Raw genomic sequence first — 22,080 nt, 5'->3', positions numbered from 1 at the left:
AGGGGATGTCAGTGAGCCAGAAGGACAAAAGGGAAAAAAACAGGTGAAAAAATGTTTTTTTGGAATGTTTTTCTATATTACACTATTTTTTATATATATATACATACTTATTTTTTTTTAAGTTCATTGAACTAGTAGTTAATGCTGTTTTAAAAGAAAATGTAATTAGCTAGCTTCCTGAACTTCTATTATTATTAACAAAAAAAAAAAACCCTAAACAAACCATCAGACAAACACAACCTCCCCCTAAAAGATCCCCAGAAACCAAACAACTTTTGCTGATTGTAAGTAATGCTTTTTTTTTTCAAACATATGTTTTACCCTTCCTGATGAGCCAGTCCTGCAGTGCTATTCCCAAGCAGATTCCTATCCTTCAGTGCTATTTTCTATGTGCACATGGACATGCCCTAACTATACTGGTTTTGGAATTGGCCATTTTCAAAGATATTTACAACTGGTGAACTGTGGAAGCATTGAAGTCTTCAAAGGTCGATTTTAAAAGCTTGAGGATCTTTTTCACATATTTTCCTTTCTCTTCTCAATATCTCATCCTTCCAAACAGATATTAACGTTTCTAGCCTAATAAAACTTTAAAAAAAATAAAACAAAGCAAATGTAAAAATGTATACAGTGAAATCTCCAAATTTTTTTGCATAACTGTAGAGGAATGTCTCATGTAATGTTGCCTAGGAACAGAAAACACATTTAATTTTAAGAGCAAGTTATCTCTCATCCTCCATTATTTTTTTCTTAAAAGGTTCTTTAGTTTCAAATGTAGCAGTTAGGAAAAACAATCAACAGTACTTTCAGACACTACATATTCTCTAAAGTATTTCGGTTTTCTAGCTGAAAACAGTCTATTTAAAATGTTTTATTCTTCTTCACAATGTGAAAAACTTTCAGAAATGGGAAAATTACCACATTGAAAGAGCTGAATTGTACAGAAAGTGCTGTCAGGAACAGAAACTAAATTATTTAAACTAACTATGATAATACTTCATACATAGTCCAAAACAGAAATAGGAAAATAGCTCCTAATTATTGACAATTACTGTAATTTTAAATATTGCTTGCAAGAAGTGTAGTTTAAGTCATTGAAGTTATTAATTTGACAATGATTTCTTAATGGTATGCATTTGTCAGGGAGTAAGTTTTTAAAGACGTGGTTTAAGGAAATTAGAACAAAATGTTAGGAAATGTCTTTATCAGAAACTGGGAACTGAACTGACACAATTTTGTACCTGTCAGTATGTATGTTTTCATTTTGCTAGAAATTGTCTAAACCCAGTGCTATATTCTGATGTTATCTAAATTTGATATTTTGCCAGTAACAGGTGTTTTAAAAAAAACTAAATCTTTCAAAGCACTTGAAACAGTCTCTAAACTTTAAGCTCATTATTAAGGACTAACCCATTTTATTATTTTCTACTCATAAAATGCATACTCTTATGAATTGGAAAAGACATTAATTATTTTTGCACATTAACTGTATTTAAAATTGTCTTTACATTGTGGTTAAAGTTGCATTCTTTGCTATTTTACATTATTTACTATTTACATTGTTTTACTTCTGAATATTTAATAGGAACGATTTTATGAGAATTCTCAGAATACATAAAATTAGGTTTTGATTCAAGTTAGCTAAGTGTAATATCATAAAAGATTTTTCTTTTAATTTTATTTTGATTTACAGGTACTAATATTTGTTCCAAGAATAATGGTGGATGTCATCAACTTTGCCTTTATCGGGGAAATGCGGGGAGAACGTGTGCTTGTGCACATGGCTATCTTGCAGAAGATGGAATTACTTGCCTGAGACATGAAGGGTACCTGTTGTACTCAGGAAGGACAATATTAAAAAGTATACATATTTCAGATGAAAACAACTTAAATTCACCAGTGAGACCATATGAAAATCCAGAGTACTTCAAAAATGTGATAGCTCTTGCTTTTGACTACAGTCTGAAAGGAAGAGGTACAAATCGCATATTCTTCAGTGATGCACACTTTGGAAATATACAAGTCATTAAAGACAACTGGACTGGCAGAAAAGTGCTTATTGAAAGTAAGTAAAGAAAATATTCACCCAGATATATATTTTATTTCAATAAACTTTATTAAGTGTTGATAATCCCTTGATTTTGTAGAGTAAAAAAGTCAATAAAATTTTATCTTACCTAAGTGTATAACACAATTATTGTGTCTTATCTCTATAAGATACAGTTAAACTTTATTTTTAAAATTACAACTTCAAAACTATTTTGTAATAATTTTGTGATACATGATGCCTGTTACTGGAAAACAGAAGTGATAATGACAATCTTAATTTATATTACTGTGATTTTTAAGGAGCTTTACTGTTGAAACAAAACTTCAATCTGCAATGCTTGGACATGAAAAAGTCCCCTTACTCCATGAACTAATTGGTTGTTTATTTTTCAAGTTAGCAGGGTGAAGTACTGTAAGATACCTCTGCTGACATAACCATTCCTCAGTATAAAATGTTAGGACCTTGGTCAGTTGTCCAGTTGACTCACCCTTCTCATAGTGAGCCCAAGAAAAGTCACTTGTGCGCATTGATAATTAGAGACAAAGTCTTCAGTAGAGGCTTACAGTAGTTTTGCATATTTAATATGCCTTAATTCACCAGACTAGTAGGAGGAGTTCTATGAAACTTGACCCAAGTCTTGAGGACAAGACACAAATGATTTTGCAGCTGAGGCCTCAGTAAAATCTTCTGAGGATCTGGCACTGAAATCTTAATCAACAAAGTCTAATGTAACTTTAATACAAGGTGTAAGTAATAGTTATCATGGTTAATCTTCATAAGATTAGAATTCAAGGAAAATGTGGATGTGTAAGAAATGTATCCTTAATGCTAAACATTCAAAAATCTGTGCTACAGATATCTAAGTTCTAAAAACTTCTGTTGTCTCTTATTTCTGTTCCAATTTAATTGTTGTAAAACATGCAGTAAACCTCATTCATCTGTAGTAAGTTATCAGATGCATGTATTTACTGTGTTTCTTCTTTTCCACGTAATTTTTGACTGCTGTGTGTGTTTTTTGGAGGCTGGAGTTAATTTCAGTAACTGTTTTCCAAAATAGAAGTGTTGTCTAGTTTTTGCTCGTTATGTGTGTGGATGGTTCTCATCTGAATTTCTAATGTCATACGTTGCCTATGGCATTGCTACATTTAGCTATTTATTTGGGTCAAACAGTATAATAACAAGGCTAAACAAAGTGATTAGGAATAATGGAAGTTACATTTGATGTGGAACATACCACCCTTTGCTGTTGCATGTTAATAAAATATTTTTAGAAAAGAAAGAAGTTAAACAGCTGCAAACTGACAAAATATTATTCTGCCACTGACACTGGATAATTATATCATTATGTAGCTCAGCACTGTGGTTCTGGGAAGGTATTCGTGGTCATGAAAAACTGTTGACAGTAATGAACAGAAAAGCATTTTTCAGATATGATAAAAGATCCTTTTTTTTTACTTTGAGTTTTTGTGCATATTTTAGAGGCATTAATGTTCTCTCTATTAAGATATGGTAAAAAGAAACTAAACAATGTTGTCAAAATGTTCTCATTACTCCCAGGGAAGCATCAAAACCTAGGGATTCAGACTTGTGGTTAGCTGTGCAAAAGACACTAACAGCTCACAAATGTGCAGTGCTAATGTACAACAATTATTCTTAATCCTTGTGTAGTAGGAAGAGATTGAAAGTATTACATGAAAAGCCATTGGAAGTAGGCAAAGAGAAGAAAGAAGGTACTGGAGAAGCACCAATGCAGATACAAATTGTTTTTTAAAAGAACAATAAAGTGTTCCTCGTTACTGTATAATAGGTGGTTGTACAAGAGCTGAAGACATTCCATAACACGTAGTTGAGAATTAGAATTTTAAGAAACTGTTAGGAAGTTGTTTCTACTTATAATCTTAATATGCCTGATTTCATTTTTCATTAGCAGACCCGGCACTCTGAATAATTGAATGTCAGATGAAATTTTGAATCCTTTAAAAAATTTGCTGTATAGATTCTTGGGATGTATTTGTGAACTATGGTCTTTGTTTTCTAGAAATGGTTCAGTTGTTTTTCACTGTAAATTGCAAGGGATAACACATCCCAGTATATGTTAGCTTATTGTTCTCCTTCATGTGTTTTAAATCCCTTTTCTTTATGTTGAGTCATTAATTTTAAACTGGTATTTTTGTACTACATATTGTTCCTTTCCACAGTCTGCACATGATTTTTTCTCACTGTAAATAGGAGGCAGCTTGAGACTGCTTGATATAGTAGAAATATTTGACCAACAGTGATACCTAAAGGAAAAAGCAGTGATAAGACTGGTTAACACCAGTGATTCCATTCATCAGAATACATAAAATTTTCTGATTTCCATCTTAACTATATGTGTTACATAGAAACTAAATGAAATCCAGCTGAGAGATTAAAAAATAACATCTTCAGTGTTCATTTTGCTGTTTTTTTTTTCCCTCAAACTTATTAGTATGCATCTGTATAAAGTTTTACTTTATTGGGAAGAGGTTCAAAACCACATTGCAAGTATTTAGTGTGGTTCTAGCAATTTTACACTCACTTCCTACCTCATTAAGTTGAAGTCTAGAAATCATGCAAACCTTTACTCGTTATTTGACTCAGAGAAAATAGAGCACATTGTATACAAGATAGTTATCCCAGATTTTTACTTCTCTGAATGTAGATCTGCATGTAAAAATCCATCAGCTGATTTCACTGAGATCAGATATAGCCCACTCAAATCTAACACATTTGTGAACTTTTCTGCACTCTAAAAACAGTTGATATATAGAGCCCTTTGTTAAACGTTTCCAGTACACTAAAAACAGATTTACAACTCACAAGCAAACCATTATCTAACATGTTTTTAGCTCACTGAGAACAGATTTACTACTAAGAAACAACCCATTATCTAACATGTTTCCAGTTTGCTGAAAACAGATTTACAACCCATACCCAAGCTATTTTCTAACATAGTTCCGACTCACTGAATATTGATTTAGAATTCATAAACAACCCATTATCTGACAAATTTTCACCTCACTGAACAGATTTGCAACTCATAAACAACCTATTAGCTAGCTCATTTTAGGCTTAGAGAAAGTAGATTTACAGCATATCAACAACTTTATCTAACTTGTTCCAGTTCACTGAAATCAGATTCAAACTTCAGAACCCAGTACCTGATAGGGTTCTTTCTTGAGCAGGAAGGAAAAACAACAACAGCACGTAGCATGTGCATAGTATGCCATACCCTAACACATTTATTTTTTGTGCAGAGTAGGTTTTTTGGAGTGGATTCTTTTTTTATCTCTGAACTCTGCTGTTAAAATGAGCATTATTTCCTTTGGTCAGTAGGGTCTTCTTTCTTACAGGTAACTTCATAGGGTCAATCTTTTGTGATTGCCAATTTAAAAAAAAAAAAAAAATCACCTTGTTCTTGTTTGATTTCCCACAAATAGCTTTTTGGGTGGTGAATTCAGTATCACTTACCATTTCATTACTGTAGCAGCATATACAGCTTAATCCAGTCTGTAGACATTTTTAAAATTAACTTACTTGATGTGAAGGGTTAACCAATGTACAGGGGGGGTAACGTTAAGCTGCTTGCTTAACATGTTACTGTTTACTCATGCTTATTCGACAAATGCGTGCTCAACACTTACCGTGCTTGCTGGAACAGGGTGGGAGGACCAAGGCTATTGATAAGAGGAAGGAACAGTAACTCGGTTCCTGTTCTCCGGACCCCTAAACCAGCTGAAATCAGCATTGCAGTTTGGACAGTGACTAAATCACCAGGGAACATGCGTGACGACCAGAGGTGAAAAGTTCAAGGAAGACTCTTTACTTCATCTTGAGACCCTCGCCCACGACCACTGGGAGACACTACGCAAGCAAGGACCTCTTACCTCATCATAATACGAGAGAGGATAGGTCATGAATACATATAAGTGTGTTGTGTGATCTAATTGTGATCTACTGCTTATGTAATAGTCTAGAGGATAAATGTAGAGGAGAACAACGCGGAGGTGCGCATGCCTTTGGAGGAGCGATCCCCCATACACCTCAGCACTGAATAAAGCATACCTACTTTACAACTTTAACAAGTTGTGGAGCCTACCCGTGCATCATACTGATGGAGCAACCTATTTAAATATGTTGTGACATGACTACCATGTATGGTCACAGTCTTTCAGTCTTTCCTTCCAAAAAGAGTGTGAGAGGTTACATTTTATCACCTTTCTTGCTTTAAGTACATGCTTTGAGGAATACTAGACTGAAGGAATGAGGTACTTACTGTGGAGTCCACACCCACTAATTTCTTTGTAACCTTCTGCTATTTCATTTTGCATCTATACAAACACTCTTTACACAGACTAGACAGCTTCTGCTTCTAACCTATAACCTAAGCTAGCTATATGTGTGCTGTTGTGTCCTCTTGTGTTGCAAAAGCTTCATGAAGCTAAGGCAAAACGTGCAAGAACCTTCATGACGTTTCTATTTTTCATTGTCAATGGCAGCCCTTTGTAAAATAGAACACAGTCACAGTGATTATAGTTGGAAAATTCATTATATATATATATATATATATATATATATACATCCTTTTTTCTTCCAGTTTTAGGAATCGTGCAGGATTCAAACTGCAAAAAGGGGTTGGGTTTTAGGTTGTTTTTTTTTTTTTTTTATTTCACATAAGCTTTCCGGAACTTTTGATAGTGAGAGCCAACAAATCAAATCCTAATTTATTTGGTAGTCTACAGGAGATCTGGGAAGATTGCATGTACTTTGGAACTTGTTTTATATTTAACTGTAGCCCCCAGTGGACTGTAAGTTTTGTTGAAAATTGAAAGAAGGCATTAAATACGAAAAGAGGTACACAAGGTAACAAATTTACATGGAAGTGACACTGAGCTTAAATCAATATGTCGGGGTGGCCATCTCTGAATAAGCTTTACAATTTCTGTGCAGCCTTACCAGGACTAGACCATCTAACTGTTCCCAGGCTCTCTGGGAGAATTTTTTACTGAAAACCTAGGCTAAAGAGAGGTAATGGATCAGTATACAGAAAGAAAGAACAGAAATCAGTAGCAGTTAAAGGCACAGAGTTATGTAAGGAGCTATTTTGAAATCTGACTTCTTCAAACTTGCTACAGGTTATCAGTTTCATTTGGAACAATAGGGTCTATTCTTCTCTGAAAGGGAATCCGGGGAGAATTTTGCTCTTGTTTCCTTTGTCGTTTACTTTTAGTCACTTTTAGCCAGACCAACACTTACTTCAAACTTCTGAACCAGTTTGTATAATATTTAAACTGGAAACCATTTCAGAGGCACTGTGATAAGCACATGTGATGTACTTTAAAAAACTTTATAGCTCTAAATAGACCTATCTTCCCTCTGTAAGTAATTTTAAAGGAGGTTGAAACACCTGAAAATGAAAATGTTTCAACAGAAGCCAGCATCTATTTGATATATGAGATTTTTTGGTATTATATGCTTATACCCTCTCATATTGCATCTCCCACTGACTGTTATTTGTTATGTCAACTGGTAAATGACAAGTTAACTTTATTTTTAATGTTGTGATGATCTGAACAGAGATTTCTTCCACCTGGGATTAGAGGTTTCAAATTGTCTCAGAGAAAGTCTGTAAAAAATAATATGTTGTTCAAATAGTAGATTCATTGTGATTTTGATGGAGCAAAGAACTAATGAGAGCCTTCATTAAATTATTGTCATGAAGACCAGTATGCTAAATTTCTCGTTTCATGTTACACATAAGATGATTACCACTGTGGCTTTACCCATTAAGCTAAAAAATGCAGTACATTTGATGGGATAAAAGTATACATTTTTTCTTTTCCAGTACCCAAGATTGAGGCCTAATTTGCAAATCACTTGACAAACTTCTCTTCTTTATTTTGGTATCCTTCCTTCTCTGCCTGACTAGAAGCAGAGGGCCAGAGAAGTATTGCTTTCATTCTTCCTTCCCTGGTGAACATGACATTGTGTATCAGCAGCTCTGAAAAAGTCTAAAATTTCTATTGGCTGAGAATGGAGAAAATACCATCTTAAGCCATCTCTGCGATAAACCATCTTTGTGAGCTATCTCCGATCCCAGTAAAAATGTAAATTAAGAGTAGCTTTAGACAGTGGATGACGTGCTAGTGGATAGCTAATTTGCAGTGGGTAACAAGAAGTTGCCTCATAGCATTTAATTTCTGGAGACTGCTTTTTGTTGTCCAAAGTTGTGTCAAAACTTATGTTTATACAAGGATTTTTTTTTTTTTTTTTTTTTTAATAAGCCTCAGTTTCTAAGCTAATAGTGCAGTCTCCTTTTTTTTTTCTCTCTTTCTTTTATCATAGGTAAAAGTTTGAGGTAATTTTTTCATTAGCCAAAGCCTGCCACGGTGCATCTGCAGAAAAAACAGTGCAGCGCTGAAGTAAGTTTAATGTAGTGGCACAACATTAGACAGAAGACCAATGAGGGAGTTAGAAACTAAAGAAATGAGAGGAGAAAAAAAGGGAGAGGAAAGCCAAATGAATGCAAATGCAAGGGAGGAAAAAGTACTAACATGAGATAGTTTCAATGAGCTGTTTTTTTTTCTCTGTCTGTAAATAATGGCACTGACATTCTGCCAGTGTAAGGTCTTTCACAACACAAAAGGAGGGTGTTGCATGAGAAAATGCCTCTTCTGTTTTGAAGCTTAGGCATTCATGTCTATAGAAGGTAAAAATCTTTTTACTGCTAACTTCAAATATCACATCCTGTGATGTATTGTAAATCTGAATCTTTCAAAGGTGTTCCAATGTGTGCTTACTATTCTTTCTAACTAAATGGATCCAATTTTACTGTCAAAAAGGCATTTATGTTCCCATTTCTCTTACAGAGCATTAAATTTGGTACATTGTATGAAACCCTCTTAGTTTTGGAGCTTTCTCCTCCAAGAAAGAAATTTTTAGTCTGTTAAAAATAAATAATATTGGTGCTTTTCATTTCATAAATGAATTGGATTCATTATAATTCTATATATAGGAATATAGATCCAGTGATTTTTCACTTTTCAAAGGAGAGAAAGTGAAAGGCTATGGTTAAGCCCTAGGACATTTAAGAAGTAAAAACTAAAATTTATTACAAGTGCAGCTTTGTTAGTGAAAAGCAAAGTATCTAGTTTATCACTATATTTTTTCTCAATGTGGCTGCATATTATGATTACAGGATAAAATTTATGAGCTGTTGCTGTATATGGATAAAGTTTGCTAACTTTATTAAGCAATTATTTTGCAGAAATACATATTTCTAGAATATTTCATGCTTTGTTTAGCTGTTCCTGGGTTTGAAACCGTGAAATGTGCTCCTGATGAGAGCTGACTTGCACTTACATTTCCATTCAGTATTTCCTGAGCATTCCCAACATCAGTATTAAGGAAAGGTGCGTCTCCCTTCTAAACTTAAGATTTTACATGAAGAATTAATACTGTTTGTGACAGCTTCAACTTTACATGTTGCCCCTAAATTTTTATTGATGTAAGTATTTGCTACTGAAAATTTTTACATCAGCAGCCGTGGCTTAGTTGCATGAAATGCTAAACTATATTTGGTGAATTCTCAAAGCTATACAGAAGAGCATCTCTTGACTTAATGTATTTTACATTTTTATTATTATGAAGAATAATGTGTTCCAGCAAATATTATTAGTTTATGAAGGTAGTCTGCCATTAATGCTTCTAATATCTCTAGAGTGTTTGATTGTACTTCAACAGTAACAGAAAAAAGTGTGATTATATGTATTTGTTAGAAAGCTTATTCATCTTAGGGTAGTCAGGGTAGTCATTCAAATGGCAAAATTTTAAAGCTGGTAAGGGTTAGGGTTAGACTCTTTATTTTAGTCTACGTGTAGTAGATAAAAAGATAATGTGGGCTCCTGTAATTAGAAAAAAAATCTTCCATGGAAATTGTTGATATTTAAAAAAATCTAGTAAAACACTTCCGTTTCTGTATGTTAGCTATTCATTCTAAAAGGCTTTCTGCTTTAAAAGTCTCTTGTGCATGGATATTTTAAATGTATTGAAGTTATGGTATTATAACACTTGTTAACTGGTAATGATACTCTGAACTATACTGAGAGGGTTACAGGTTATATTTATCCAAAATACTAGTCTTTTTCTAAGTTGTTGAGTTCCCTGTATTTCCTGAAATATATGATGTATCATTATTCCTTTGCCACATTATTCCACACTGACCCTAAAAGTAATCAGAGAGTAAGCTCTATTTAAGGTAACAGAGGACAGTATATTGCAAGTTTACATTTCTGTGGTTTTCTTCAACAAGCTGTCAGGCAACAGCTACAGAAGGGTTATATCCTTTGTTGGGAAAAAAAGTAATTTGAGGTAGGTAAAGATTTCCACATAAAAAGCTGTTGGTTATTTTTTTCCCCCATGCTAAAAAGGGATAAATCATTCTTTGAAGGAATATATTATAGTCCACAAGAATGAAGACAATAGACTTAAATGCATAATTATATTTAGCAACAGAAACACGACTTGATTTTTAAAAGCTGATTATCAAGGCAAATTAAGATGATACTATCTACTGTGACTTAACTAATGTGGTTTTTGAATGCTGTTACTTGGAAGCTAAAAAGAAACCCAGCATTTATGCTTAAATAGACATAGATCTGCAACAGGCCTTTCCAAAGTCACTATTTTCCATATTTTAAAGAGTATGTTCAGGTAAAAATGACCAAAAAAGCAGTGGCATATTTTCTGTTCTCTCATGAGTTTCTGAGCTCATCTGTTTGATCCAGAAGTAAGTTAAATTGTATAGCAAAATGTAGAAAAACCACCAGTGCTGGTAGGGGACAAAAAAAAATTAAATTCAGGTAGTCTAAAATCAAAATCCTGCTATGAATTATCAATTTCTTGGTGTGCACCTTGTTCAGGTCTCTGCCTGAATATCTGTGAAGTTGTAAGAGTGAATAATGTATTTCTGTGAGTCTCAAAAATGAAATTACAAATTAAGTTTTCCAGAAACACTAAATGACCTGCTGATTGATCCTTTCAGGATCAACTTTTCCTTCTGGTATCTCTCTTCTATTTGCATCACCAGGACTCCCTAAATTATAACCCCAACGTAGTGAGCATGTGGGTATTCACAAAGCATTGATAGGTCACCTGCTTTCAAAGATCCAGATTTGCCCAGAAATGTAGGCCTATCTTGTCTAGCTCAAAACTGGGCATCACCACTCTTGTACCACAGGTATGTTGAATCAATATCTAATGCACCTCATTGCAGAGAAATACCATCCGTCTTTTCCATACTATTCACTTGGTTGGTTAGTTCATGTTTCATTAAAGTCATCAACTGCAGGTTAGGTTTATACTCTTTTTCGTGCTAAGAGCAAGTGGTGATAGTACAAGGGATAATGTCTTTAAAACTGGAAGAAGAAAGATTTAGATTCAATATTGGGAAGAAGTTATTTCCCTTGAGGGAGGTAAGACACTGGAACAAGTTGCCTGGAGAAGCTGTGGATGCCTCATCCCTGGAAGTGTTCAAGTGGATGGGGCTTTGAGCAATCTGGTCTAGTGGAAGGTGTCCCTGCCCATGGCAGAGGGGTTGGAACTAGATGGTCTTTATGCTCCCTTCCAACCCAAACCATTCTATGATATGAACTCAAGCTTTTGTATTTGGAGAGAACTGCAAATTAGCCTTTCCTGTAAGGTCCGTTCTAACTTGAGCCGTTCTGCAATATAATACAATTCATCAGGTGTTTTGTATAGACTTTCATAAGTTCACTGTTGGACTATAAATATCCTGCTACTTAGGCACCTGTCTGTCTTCAACACTGTACTTGTTTCACAAATGCAGAAATTATGTGCAATATTTTATGTATCTTCATTGGTGTGGACTAAAGTAATGTTATAAAGCCAGAGAGCTATTTGCCTCGTATTTTCTGAATGTGCTAGAAGTATTTCTTGAGCAATTATTCAGTATTTCTATTTTCATTTTTATTTGCATGCAGACTGATTTTTTAATTGTCATTAGGAAGAAACCATACATTTTGTGAGATGTGAAATACTTTCTAAGAAAAAAAGGGTTATTTTTTTCTGGATTCTAAAAACATATTTTTGGATCTTTGCTTTTCTAAAATTATTTTACTTCTATTTAGACTATTCTCAACAAATGTTTATTCTTTCCAGTGGTGGCTAAAGAAAGTTTGAAGGAATAAAAAGATTACATACATGAGATGTTCGCAGTATCTTGAAGTTAAGTCAGTTATTGCCTAGAAGAACCCAAAGTCTTTGTTTATACTATCTTATTAATGATATTTAATTTGTAATAGTGCACAGCATGGGTTTATATTTTGAAGAGGAAGAAAAATTATGCAAAAATCTGCCCACTTTAGCAAACTTTACATGTACTATGAAATAAAATAATAGTCTAAATAGGTCAATGAAATAAATGGTTATTACAGTTCAGAGTTGTTTATGCCATACTTGATAGTTAAGATTTCTGTTATGGTAGAATATATGGTAGCTTTTTTTTTTAACATGTGAGTGACAGAAGCAATTAAAAAAAATTAAATCTCCTAATTTTTGAGACAAATGGAACTCATCTTTTTTTTTTTTCCTTTTAATTACAACTTGTTATTGTCTTAAAATTTTTGTTTGGCAAGTGGCTTGCTGCTTTATAGTGCTTGTGGAGCAAAGTAGAAGGGTAAATGATAATTTAAAGTTGTAATTGTGCAGTCAGATTTGTAGACATAAACCCTTTTTTTCTGGTGCTTTATTACTTGCGAGGAATTCTTTTCACCTCAGATGTAATGGTGACCACCTGTTATCTATCACCATAATCTTACAAAACCAGATTGACAGAAAGCAGTATCATCTCTTGTGACCAGTCTTGTATAACAATTGCCAGGCTTGTATCCTGAAAGGTAAACTGTGAAAACTGATGGAGAGAATGAACAAAGATCAAACAGGTGTCTAATGTTAAGTACTGAACATCAAAGTCTTCAAAATTCTTATATCGAAGTGCTGTTTATGGTAAATGTATTAATTTGATGGCTTTTCAGTATTAAAAAAAAAAAATTATATTGACAGTTCTTGCTTTACAACTTTGCTAAAGAAAAGAAGTTGGAAAAAAAAACATTAAATTAAAGAAAAATTGTAATTTAACTGGTGCAACTGGAATAGTTTTGATGGAAGAGGAGATAAAAAAGTAGGAAACAGAAATAGTATATACATCACCAAAACTCAGTGGCTACAGCTATTAGGTAATTTAAACTTTTATGTCCTGTAGGATTTTTATTTTCTGTTTGCAGTAATGAGGGAGCTCTAATCTTAGTTCTTCAGTTATTGATTTGTTGCTTGTCTGTTCCCTGGGAAAGTCAGATGAAGATCAGCATGACAATATTTATAGGCTGCATCTCATCTGTGGAATGCAATCCATCTTCGTTAAGTTCAGTAAAAGTGAGATAGCATTTGGCAACATAATGATGTGATCACTCTACCATTGCCTTTGTAAATCATAAGCTGTTGCGTTCTCTTGTGTAGATATTTAATCAGTTATACACCCCATTACTGATTTAATTCAGAATGTCAGTGGCAGGTGAATAATGTGAGTATTTGTATATTAATATCTTATTGTATTAATGTTCCTTTCATTTAAGTATGCTATTCTTGTGAAAATCATAAACTGTTTCTTCATGGCTAGAATAAATTTAATCAGTGCTGTAGGCATCTAATGCCATCAGTGTTTTAATTCAATATGTCAGTGAAACAAATGTGTTTCTTTCCATTTCCAGTTTCTTTATGCTTTACTAATTCAAAATATCCTATGATGCTGTGAAAATATGAAGCTGAGAGTAGACAAATTGCTAAGTTTTATCCTGTCAGTAGACTCTGGGACTGAATCCCCCAATTATAACACCAGAGAGGATGAGTACATATTTCTGATATTTTTTAAAGTAACTGAATAGCTAATGATAAATTAATTAAAAAAAAAAAAAAAAAAAGCTCTTTACAGTATTTCATAAGGAGGTATGAAATAAGAAAATATAAAATATCAATGCAAACTGGTAATGATATAACAGTAGAATGCAGTTGCTTTGGAATCTTCTCCAGTGTCCTGTCTTTGACAATATGAAGTTGCTTGAAGATTTTGCTTTTAAGAATCACCTGCAAGTGGCTAGACGGTCATTCTGGGACCATTTCTGTCCTCAGTTGGCACCTATTTTATCATTGATAAAAGGGCTTATATGAATTTTGTGATTCTTTACTATCCTCTGGAACAAAAAGTTTATTTTAACTTAGAAACGACATAAACTAACAAAACCTATTAGCACTGATAACTAAAGCTAATAAGAAGAAAGTTAGTTGTATTTTCTGTTGTAAGAATTTATCTAAATGTTGGATCACTCCAACACCTACTCTCCAAGTCTTAACACTATTGATTTTAAAACCATATTACTTAGATTTCTACCAGTATTAAATGAGTCTTGTCTGTGTTGGTGGAGTTCTCAACTCCATAAGTAAGTAATATGATAAAGCTAAAAGTTTCTTGGAAAATAAAAGAGTGTGCTCGGTATAAATACTCCAGGATTTATACTTTTGATGGAGCTAAGCAAGTGCACTTGGCATGTGTTTGCAGCAGACAGTTTTCTATTTAATTAGTGATTGCGTTGTGGTTTGGTTTTTTGTTTTGGGGTGTTTTTTTTTTTGTTGTTGTTGTTCTTTTCTAACATCAAGGCAATTGAATTACACTGATTTTTATTTTTAAATGAAAAGCGTATTTTTTTTTGCTCTGAATTTTTGTGTTTGTGGTCTTTATGAAACCATTGTCATCCACATGCTTGTTCCCTGAACCTTTTGATGCTATCAGATTTAATTTGCTCATATTATAAGAAACCCTCTCTTATTTAAAAAGCATGCATACATCAAGCAATTCCTGAAGTTTTACTTGTAATAAAACATTTCCTGAATTGTATATCTGTTATTTCATTTCAGGCAGCTTTCACAGCCTGATTCTGTTGCAGTGTGATTTTCAGATTTTTTTTTCTTTTCAGTCACAATCTTACTCACTGAAATTCCCATTAATATTGTTAACAGCAATATTGCTTTTTTAATAATAATTAACTATTTTTATAATAATCTTTATAATTTTAAAAATATTATCTTTTGTCTACTACAGAAGAGTTTGGGGCTATGTTGTATAAACAATTTGCTTTCAAATACCTTGACAGATTCAGACAAGAAACAAAAGAAAGAAAGCTGAAATTGATATATATTCAAGAGGTTACATGAGGGATGTGGCTTTTTTTTTGCTGATTGTTGTCTTTCAAATGAAGGGCATGATTTGCAACAAATCTTAGTTATATCCTCACCTCCTAAGGGTTATGTCTTTAACCACAAAGCAAAGACTTGATTAAATTTTCCTGAAAACTTCCCTAAAAAAGATGAAGAAACATTCAATATTCACGGATATGAAAGGCAAAATCAGTACTAATGTTCTGGACAGTAAACTAGACAGTAAAAATGTTCTGATGTTTTGTTTCTTGTAAATAAAGTGCAGAATTGGTCAGACATTTTCTTCTGTCATAAGTCACAGAATATTCTGACTTGGGAGGAACCCATAAGGATCATTGAGGCCAACTCCTGACTCCACGCAGGGAGACCTGAGAGTTAAACCATGTGTCTAAGAGCATATTTCAAATTACATCTGAGAGCACTGATTTTAGATTAGAGAATTATAAGCTGTGGTGAATTGGGATTCAGTATATAGTTTTAATGGAATTTAGTAGATTAAGTTAAAATTGTATTTTTGCTCTTTATCATGTATCACACTTACTAAGATTTCTTTTAATTTCACATTTAGTATGAGATTTGCAAGAAGTAACTAAGAAGTGTATCAGAGCCTATATCTAAACTGTACAGACTTCTGCCCCTAGGAGCAATGCCTGGGCCAGAAGCAGTGTGGTTCATATATGCAGTGCTTGGCCTGGTGCCCCTAAGATGATTTGTGCAGTCCAAGTTTCCTTTAAAACCTTCACCATATCTCAGTATGGTTTTGATGCTTGAAATTCAGAGTAAAGTAAAAGGCAACAAAATATTGTGTTTGAAGAGAGAATATATGTAATCCATTAATCTTTTGGGGGAAAAAAAAAAAATCCTATCAAAAGAGTTATCTTTGCAATTCTCAGAAGTTTTTAAAATTTTCAAGTTGCCTTCAATGCCATTTTTGAAGTTAAATTTAGTTGCTTTTTTGAGTTACTTGTAAGTGTGGTAAAGATATCTTTTTTGCATAAATTCTCCTTCATAAGCAGGAAAATCCCTTCTATGTATATTTAGCTCCCTTTAGGAAGTGTCATCTCATTATTTGTATTCCTTCTTCTTTAGGACAAGTCATTGAGTTGTCTTTACATATATGCCATGAAAATGTAGTCAGAAGATATCCAAATGCTTTAGAAATATAAAAACCTGATAAATAATCACTTGTCTCATAATTTTGATTTATTTGCCTCATAGTTTTGATTTACTATTAGCACTTTCAATGTGATCAAACTTATTTTGGGACTTTCTGTTCTGTGTATATGAATTGCATGGTAAAATTCCAGCAAGCTGAATATAAATTACAATAACCAGGGTAATGTAATCCTTACTATATTTCTAGATTTTTTTTTTTCTGTAGCTCATTAATAAGCTGCGTGAACCTTCTGGTCTAAAATTATTTGTTTCTAACAAAATAATAAGTGAAGAAATCAACGTACATTTCTGTAGTAATTCAAAAATAATGTTAGGAAATAATTACTCCTATTTCTCACCCTGTCACTTTTATATATTAGAATCAGAAACAATTTATCTTTTCTGGATGTTAAGTATATGCTTTAGCTTCTTATTAATATTTGCTTTGGTTTCTGGCTCACAATGTTTTATGTAGAATGAAAGAGTGTGGGTTTTGGCTTATTAAAGTGATGTATTGATGCAGAGACCTTCAGAGTTTGGGGTTTTTTTTTCAGTATTTTTCAGGTGTTTGAAGAAGCCTATTCTGTTAATAATAACTGAACACTTTGATCCCTATTAATGTAATGTGTATTTGTGTTAGAAAGTGCATTGAAAGATAATGCTATGTAATACAAGCAATTAGTGAAAAAATGCCCAAGACTTGGCTTAAATTATGTTTGAAGTTGATTAAATTATTGTTGTTTTGAATAAAAGCTTATTATTTCTAATGTATTATCTGGGGACCCTGTAGTAAAAATATTATCTTAATGAGTGTTAGAATTGACAAATATAGTACAGGGATATTAATAGTGATCTCTTTTTTTGTTGTTTAAATTTATTAAAAAATAATAAGACACTGATTCCAATAAAAATAATAAACAAGTGAAACAAGAAAATAATTGGCAGAGTCAACAGGCTGAAATAGCTGAACTCTGTGATTCTGCAGGATCAACTTTGAGGAAAAAGAAAAACAGACATCTTGTTAAAAGGAGTTTTAATTGCTCTGTAACCATGTCTTCCAGATGTTGGGTCAGTGGAGGGACTTGCTTATCACAGAGCTTGGGATGCTCTCTATTGGACCAGTTCAACCACATCCTCAATCACAAGACACTCTGTTGACCAGAGACATCACGGAGCATTTAACCGGGAAGCAGTGATAACGATGTCTGAAGATGATCATCCACATGTGCTAGCTCTAGACGAATGTCAAAAGTATGTGTTGCATCTTTCTTATCAGATTCTAATTTTTGCCTAATGTCAAGGATACAGCAGCACTTCTTTATTTCAGTCAAGTAATACTGCTGGACCCTACAAGGGTTAAGCATATTTCTTAATATTTAGAAGACAAATCTTAGTATTAATGTTTTTAAAGCAATTGCAGAATTAAGATACATCATCTTATATGTTTTTCTTACATTTCAGATGAAATAATCACTTGATTTTCATGTAATGTTAAAAAAACCAAGCTGGTTTTGAGAAAAGTGAGCTAAATGCAAGCTATCAAGTGATCATTTTACTAATTTCTTTTGTCAGACATGCTATTTACTGCTTAAATAAAAACAAAATTAATTTAAGCATTTACTAAAAGGAATCTTGAGTTTCTTGTGTGGCAAATTGATAGGTCCTGGTGTTTACCACAAATATCAGTGTTGTATAAAATTATATAGCAAGATCTCCACTTACAGTGCTTGTAAACAACATCCTGGAAAGAAGTCTTATTTAGTACCCTTCCTGTCACTCTCAATCAAACTGTTTCCTAGTAAGATAATAGAAGGGCTTATATTTTTACTTCAGCCTCTTGCTAATAAGTGCCTTACAAATCTGAGTTACTTTAATCTTCTCTATTAGTTCTGGAAAAAAGGCAAGGCAAACTGATTTTTCTGCTTCTTATAGCTCTCCACATTTGGGGAGGCTAGTCTGCATTTCTGACTTAGAAGCTCTATTTTCAAGATGTGACTGTTGAACGTACAATGTTGTAGTAGTCAAGTAGGTTATTTCCACGTGTGACTTCATGTGCAGTTCATGTAAGTTAAGAGGTTATGCTCTATTGTAAAATATATTTATCTAGGTATCATAAATAAATCAAGTCAATACTGATGGAGATTGCAGTGAGAGAATGGGCAGGTTCTGATTAGTTTATAAATGTCAGCCACAGCTCATTCTGTAACATTTTGTCCACTATTATTTAACAGTAGCGAGGGGCCAATTTAGCCTCCTGTAAAGCATATTAAGGTGATTTGATTCCCCATTACCAACCTTCTGCATTGCCAGTCCTTTGGTCTATATCACATTTCTAATACAGGACAAGCTGCAGATTAATTTCACTGTTAGAAATTACTAATATACACATTACCACAATTAAGTTTATATCATTACACAGTTTGTATCTCTCTCTAGTGGTATGATCATAATTGAACAGACCTGTGAAGAGAAAAAAAAAAAAAAGTGTACTTGTATACAAGTTAATGTAAACAGCTATAATTTCTAGGATGTTGGGCTATTACATTTTCGTCATTGATTATCACAATTACTTATAGGTGCCATTTATAATTGTCCGTAAAGGCATGTGGGGTTTTTTTGTTGCTCATTTCGTAGAGAATTAAATAATAAAATGTATCTCATGTTTTTGTTTGTTGTTTTGATTTTAATACAGCTTGATGTTTTGGACCAACTGGAATGAGCAGCTTCCAAGCGTCATGAGATCTACACTCTCAGGCAAAAATGCACAGGTTATCATTAGTACAGATATTCTGACACCAAATGGACTTACCATTGATCATAGGGCGGAGAAACTTTACTTTTCAGATGGCAGCTTGGGAAAAATTGAGAGGTGTGAATATGATGGATCACAAAGATATGTAAGTAAAACAAAAATCCTGAACATATTCATAGTAAATCTGTTTGCTTTTTTTAGCATCTTTAAACTGAAAATGTTACAGAAAGATTATTAGTTGCTAAGTTTCTCATACTATTAGTTCTATATGAGATTTAAAACTGAAACACTTCTGAAGTACAAGTAATGCTCAACACACTCCAGATTCTGTATGACCTTCTGGAGATGCAGACCCTTATTGTGAAATCTGTTTGCATTAGTATTGCTCCTGAAGCATCACTGTCCTAAATGTTCAATAATATCAGCTGGAAAAAATATAGAGCTAACTTCAGTGGAAGAGGTACGCACGCAAAGTGGATGGCTGCACGCAAAGAGGTGAAGTCAATGGCTCGATGTCTGGCTGGAGACCGGTAACGAGTGGTGTCCCTCAGGGATTGGTGTTGGGACCGGTCTTGTTCTACATCTTTGTCGGTGACATGGACAGTGGGATTGAGTGTGCCCTCAGCAAGTTCGCTGATGACACCAAGCTGTGTGGTTCGGTTGATATGCTGGAGGGAAGGGATGCCATCCAGAGAGACCTTGACATGCTTGTAAGGTGGGCCGATGCCAACCTTATGAAGTTTAACCATGCCAAGTGCAAGGTCGTACCCCTCGGTCGGAGCAATCCCAGGCACAGCTACAGGTTGGGCAAAGAAGAGATTCAGAGCAGCCCTGCAGAGAAGGACTTAGGAGAGTTGGTCAATGAGAAAATGAACATGAGCCAGCAGTGAGCGCTCGCAGCCCAGAAAGCCAACCGTATCCTGGGCTGCATCAAAAGGAGCGTGACCAGCAGGTTGAGGGAGGTGATCCTGCCCCTCTACTCTGCTCTCGTGAGACCTCGCTTGGAGTATTGTGTGCAGTTCTGGTGTCCTCAACATAAAAAGGACATGGAACTGTTGGAACAAGTCCAGAGGAGGGCCACGAGGATGGTCAGGGGAGTGGAGCACCTCCCATATGAAGATAGGCTGAGAAAGTTGGGGCTGTTCAGACTGGAGAAGAGAAGACTGCGTGGAGACCTCATAGCAGCCTTCCAGTATCTGAAGGAGGCCTACAAGGATGCTGGGGATGGACTCTTCATCAGGGACTGTAGTGACAGGACAAGGGGTAATGGGTTAAAATTTAAACAGGGGAAGTTTAGATTGGATATAAGGAAGAAATTTTTTACTGTGAGGGTGGTGAGGCACTGGAACAGGTTGCCCAGGGGGGTTGTGAATGCTCCATCCTTGGCGGTGTTCAAGGCCAAGTTGGATGAGGCCTTGGGTGGCATAGTTTAGTGTGAGGTGTCCCTGCCCATGGCAGGGGGGTTGTAACTAGATGATCTTAAGGTCCTTTCCAACCCTAACTATTCTATGAGTCTTGATAGAGAAATATTCAGCTTTACATGGGAGGAATATAATTTTCCTTCCAGTGCCCAACTCATCTGAATAAACTGGAATTTCTTTTGTGTAATGCTTCTGTGTTACTCTACAAGTTTTTTTCTTTTCTAACTGTACATTTTCAGATGTATTCAGCCGTTTAGATAAATTCAACTCCATTGATCTTTCCTTATAATACGTTTTTGTACTCTACTTGAGTACAAAATACTTAAGTGCTCTATTAGTTTTAGCTCAAGTCGACCTTTTGCTTGGAACATGCTGAAGGCAGATGATCTTTGCTCATGGTTCTGTTGCATGTTTAGCTCTGCTTTTCTCATATCTCATGAAGTCTTTTAGGGATTTTGTACCTCCCAAAGTCCATGATAAAAAGAATGAAGGGCATGTTCTGGGTCATATTTTCAATTCCCAGGTCTACAAGGTAATATCTGGTATATCAGCTCACTTTCACATCTATTAATTTTTAATAAATACTTCATACACTTTATATTTGCATCTGAAATGAAAATGGCATTATCCATGAGAAGTTCCACGTACTTTGTTTAGGCAAAATTTCCTTATCAGAACAAAATAAGAGAGCCAAGCTTGTAACAACAGAACAGCAGAAGTAAAACCAGCATGACAATGCATATAGTTTGCGTCATTTCTTTGGCCTTTTGTTTTCTTTTGTATAAATTAACCACAGCTCACCAGTGTTTTTAGATGCAGTAACTGTATCAGAAACTGAGCAAACCACACCTATATGGATTCTAACGTATACAATTTCTGGCTATATACACTGTCAAAATTGATAAATTTTCTGAGATTTTTGCTCAGTAAATCCACCTGTGTATCTGAGAATAACATACAGAAGGCCCTTTGATGGTTTTCTTTGGGGTTTTGTTTTGTCAGTTGGACGACAGAAAAACTACTTTTGCTTCTTTCATAAATTCCCTTTTTTTTTATCTGTTAATTATATCTTGATTTGAAATGCTGTACAAAATCTGTATTTACTAGTATTAAATTCAGGTCATACTTTCACAGATGATTCATACCATTTAGATCTGTATGTCATTCAGTTACTGTTGCATTTTTTTTGTTAGAAAATGTAACATAACAGCACATGGTGTTCTAGATGTACATGTGACGGAGCCATATTGAACCATATAACAGCTCAACAGTGTTTGCAGAATTGTCTCTTATGTTACTAAATAAAATGATCAAAAGTTTTAACTGGATCGCATGCAATGAAGTTGGAGTTCCTAATTAAATTACAAAAGGATATAGTTAATTCAAATGAAAAA

At 34.2% G+C, this 22,080-nt stretch overlaps 1 protein-coding gene across 1 annotated transcript in view; it reads left to right on the top strand.

Annotated features, from left to right (window-relative positions):
* The window catches only part of LRP1B (LDL receptor related protein 1B), a gene marked incomplete at both ends in the record, with an annotated part of 775,176 nt that overhangs the window by 588,818 nt on the left and 164,278 nt on the right, over window positions 1-22,080 (top strand). The window contains 3 exons of the mRNA XM_080621164.1: window positions 1,694-2,065; window positions 17,575-17,764; window positions 19,206-19,410. Coding sequence (XP_080477290.1) covers window positions 1,694-2,065; window positions 17,575-17,764; window positions 19,206-19,410 — 767 coding nt within the window. The remainder of the gene's footprint in view (window positions 1-1,693; window positions 2,066-17,574; window positions 17,765-19,205; window positions 19,411-22,080) is intronic.

The sequence above is a fragment of the Psittacula echo genome (assembly GCF_963264785.1).
Source record: "Psittacula echo genome assembly, chromosome: 6".
Lineage (NCBI taxonomy): Eukaryota > Metazoa > Chordata > Aves > Psittaciformes > Psittacidae > Psittacula > Psittacula echo.
The sequence above is the reverse complement of the archived record's forward strand: the minus strand, read 5'-3'. Positions and strand labels throughout refer to the sequence as shown.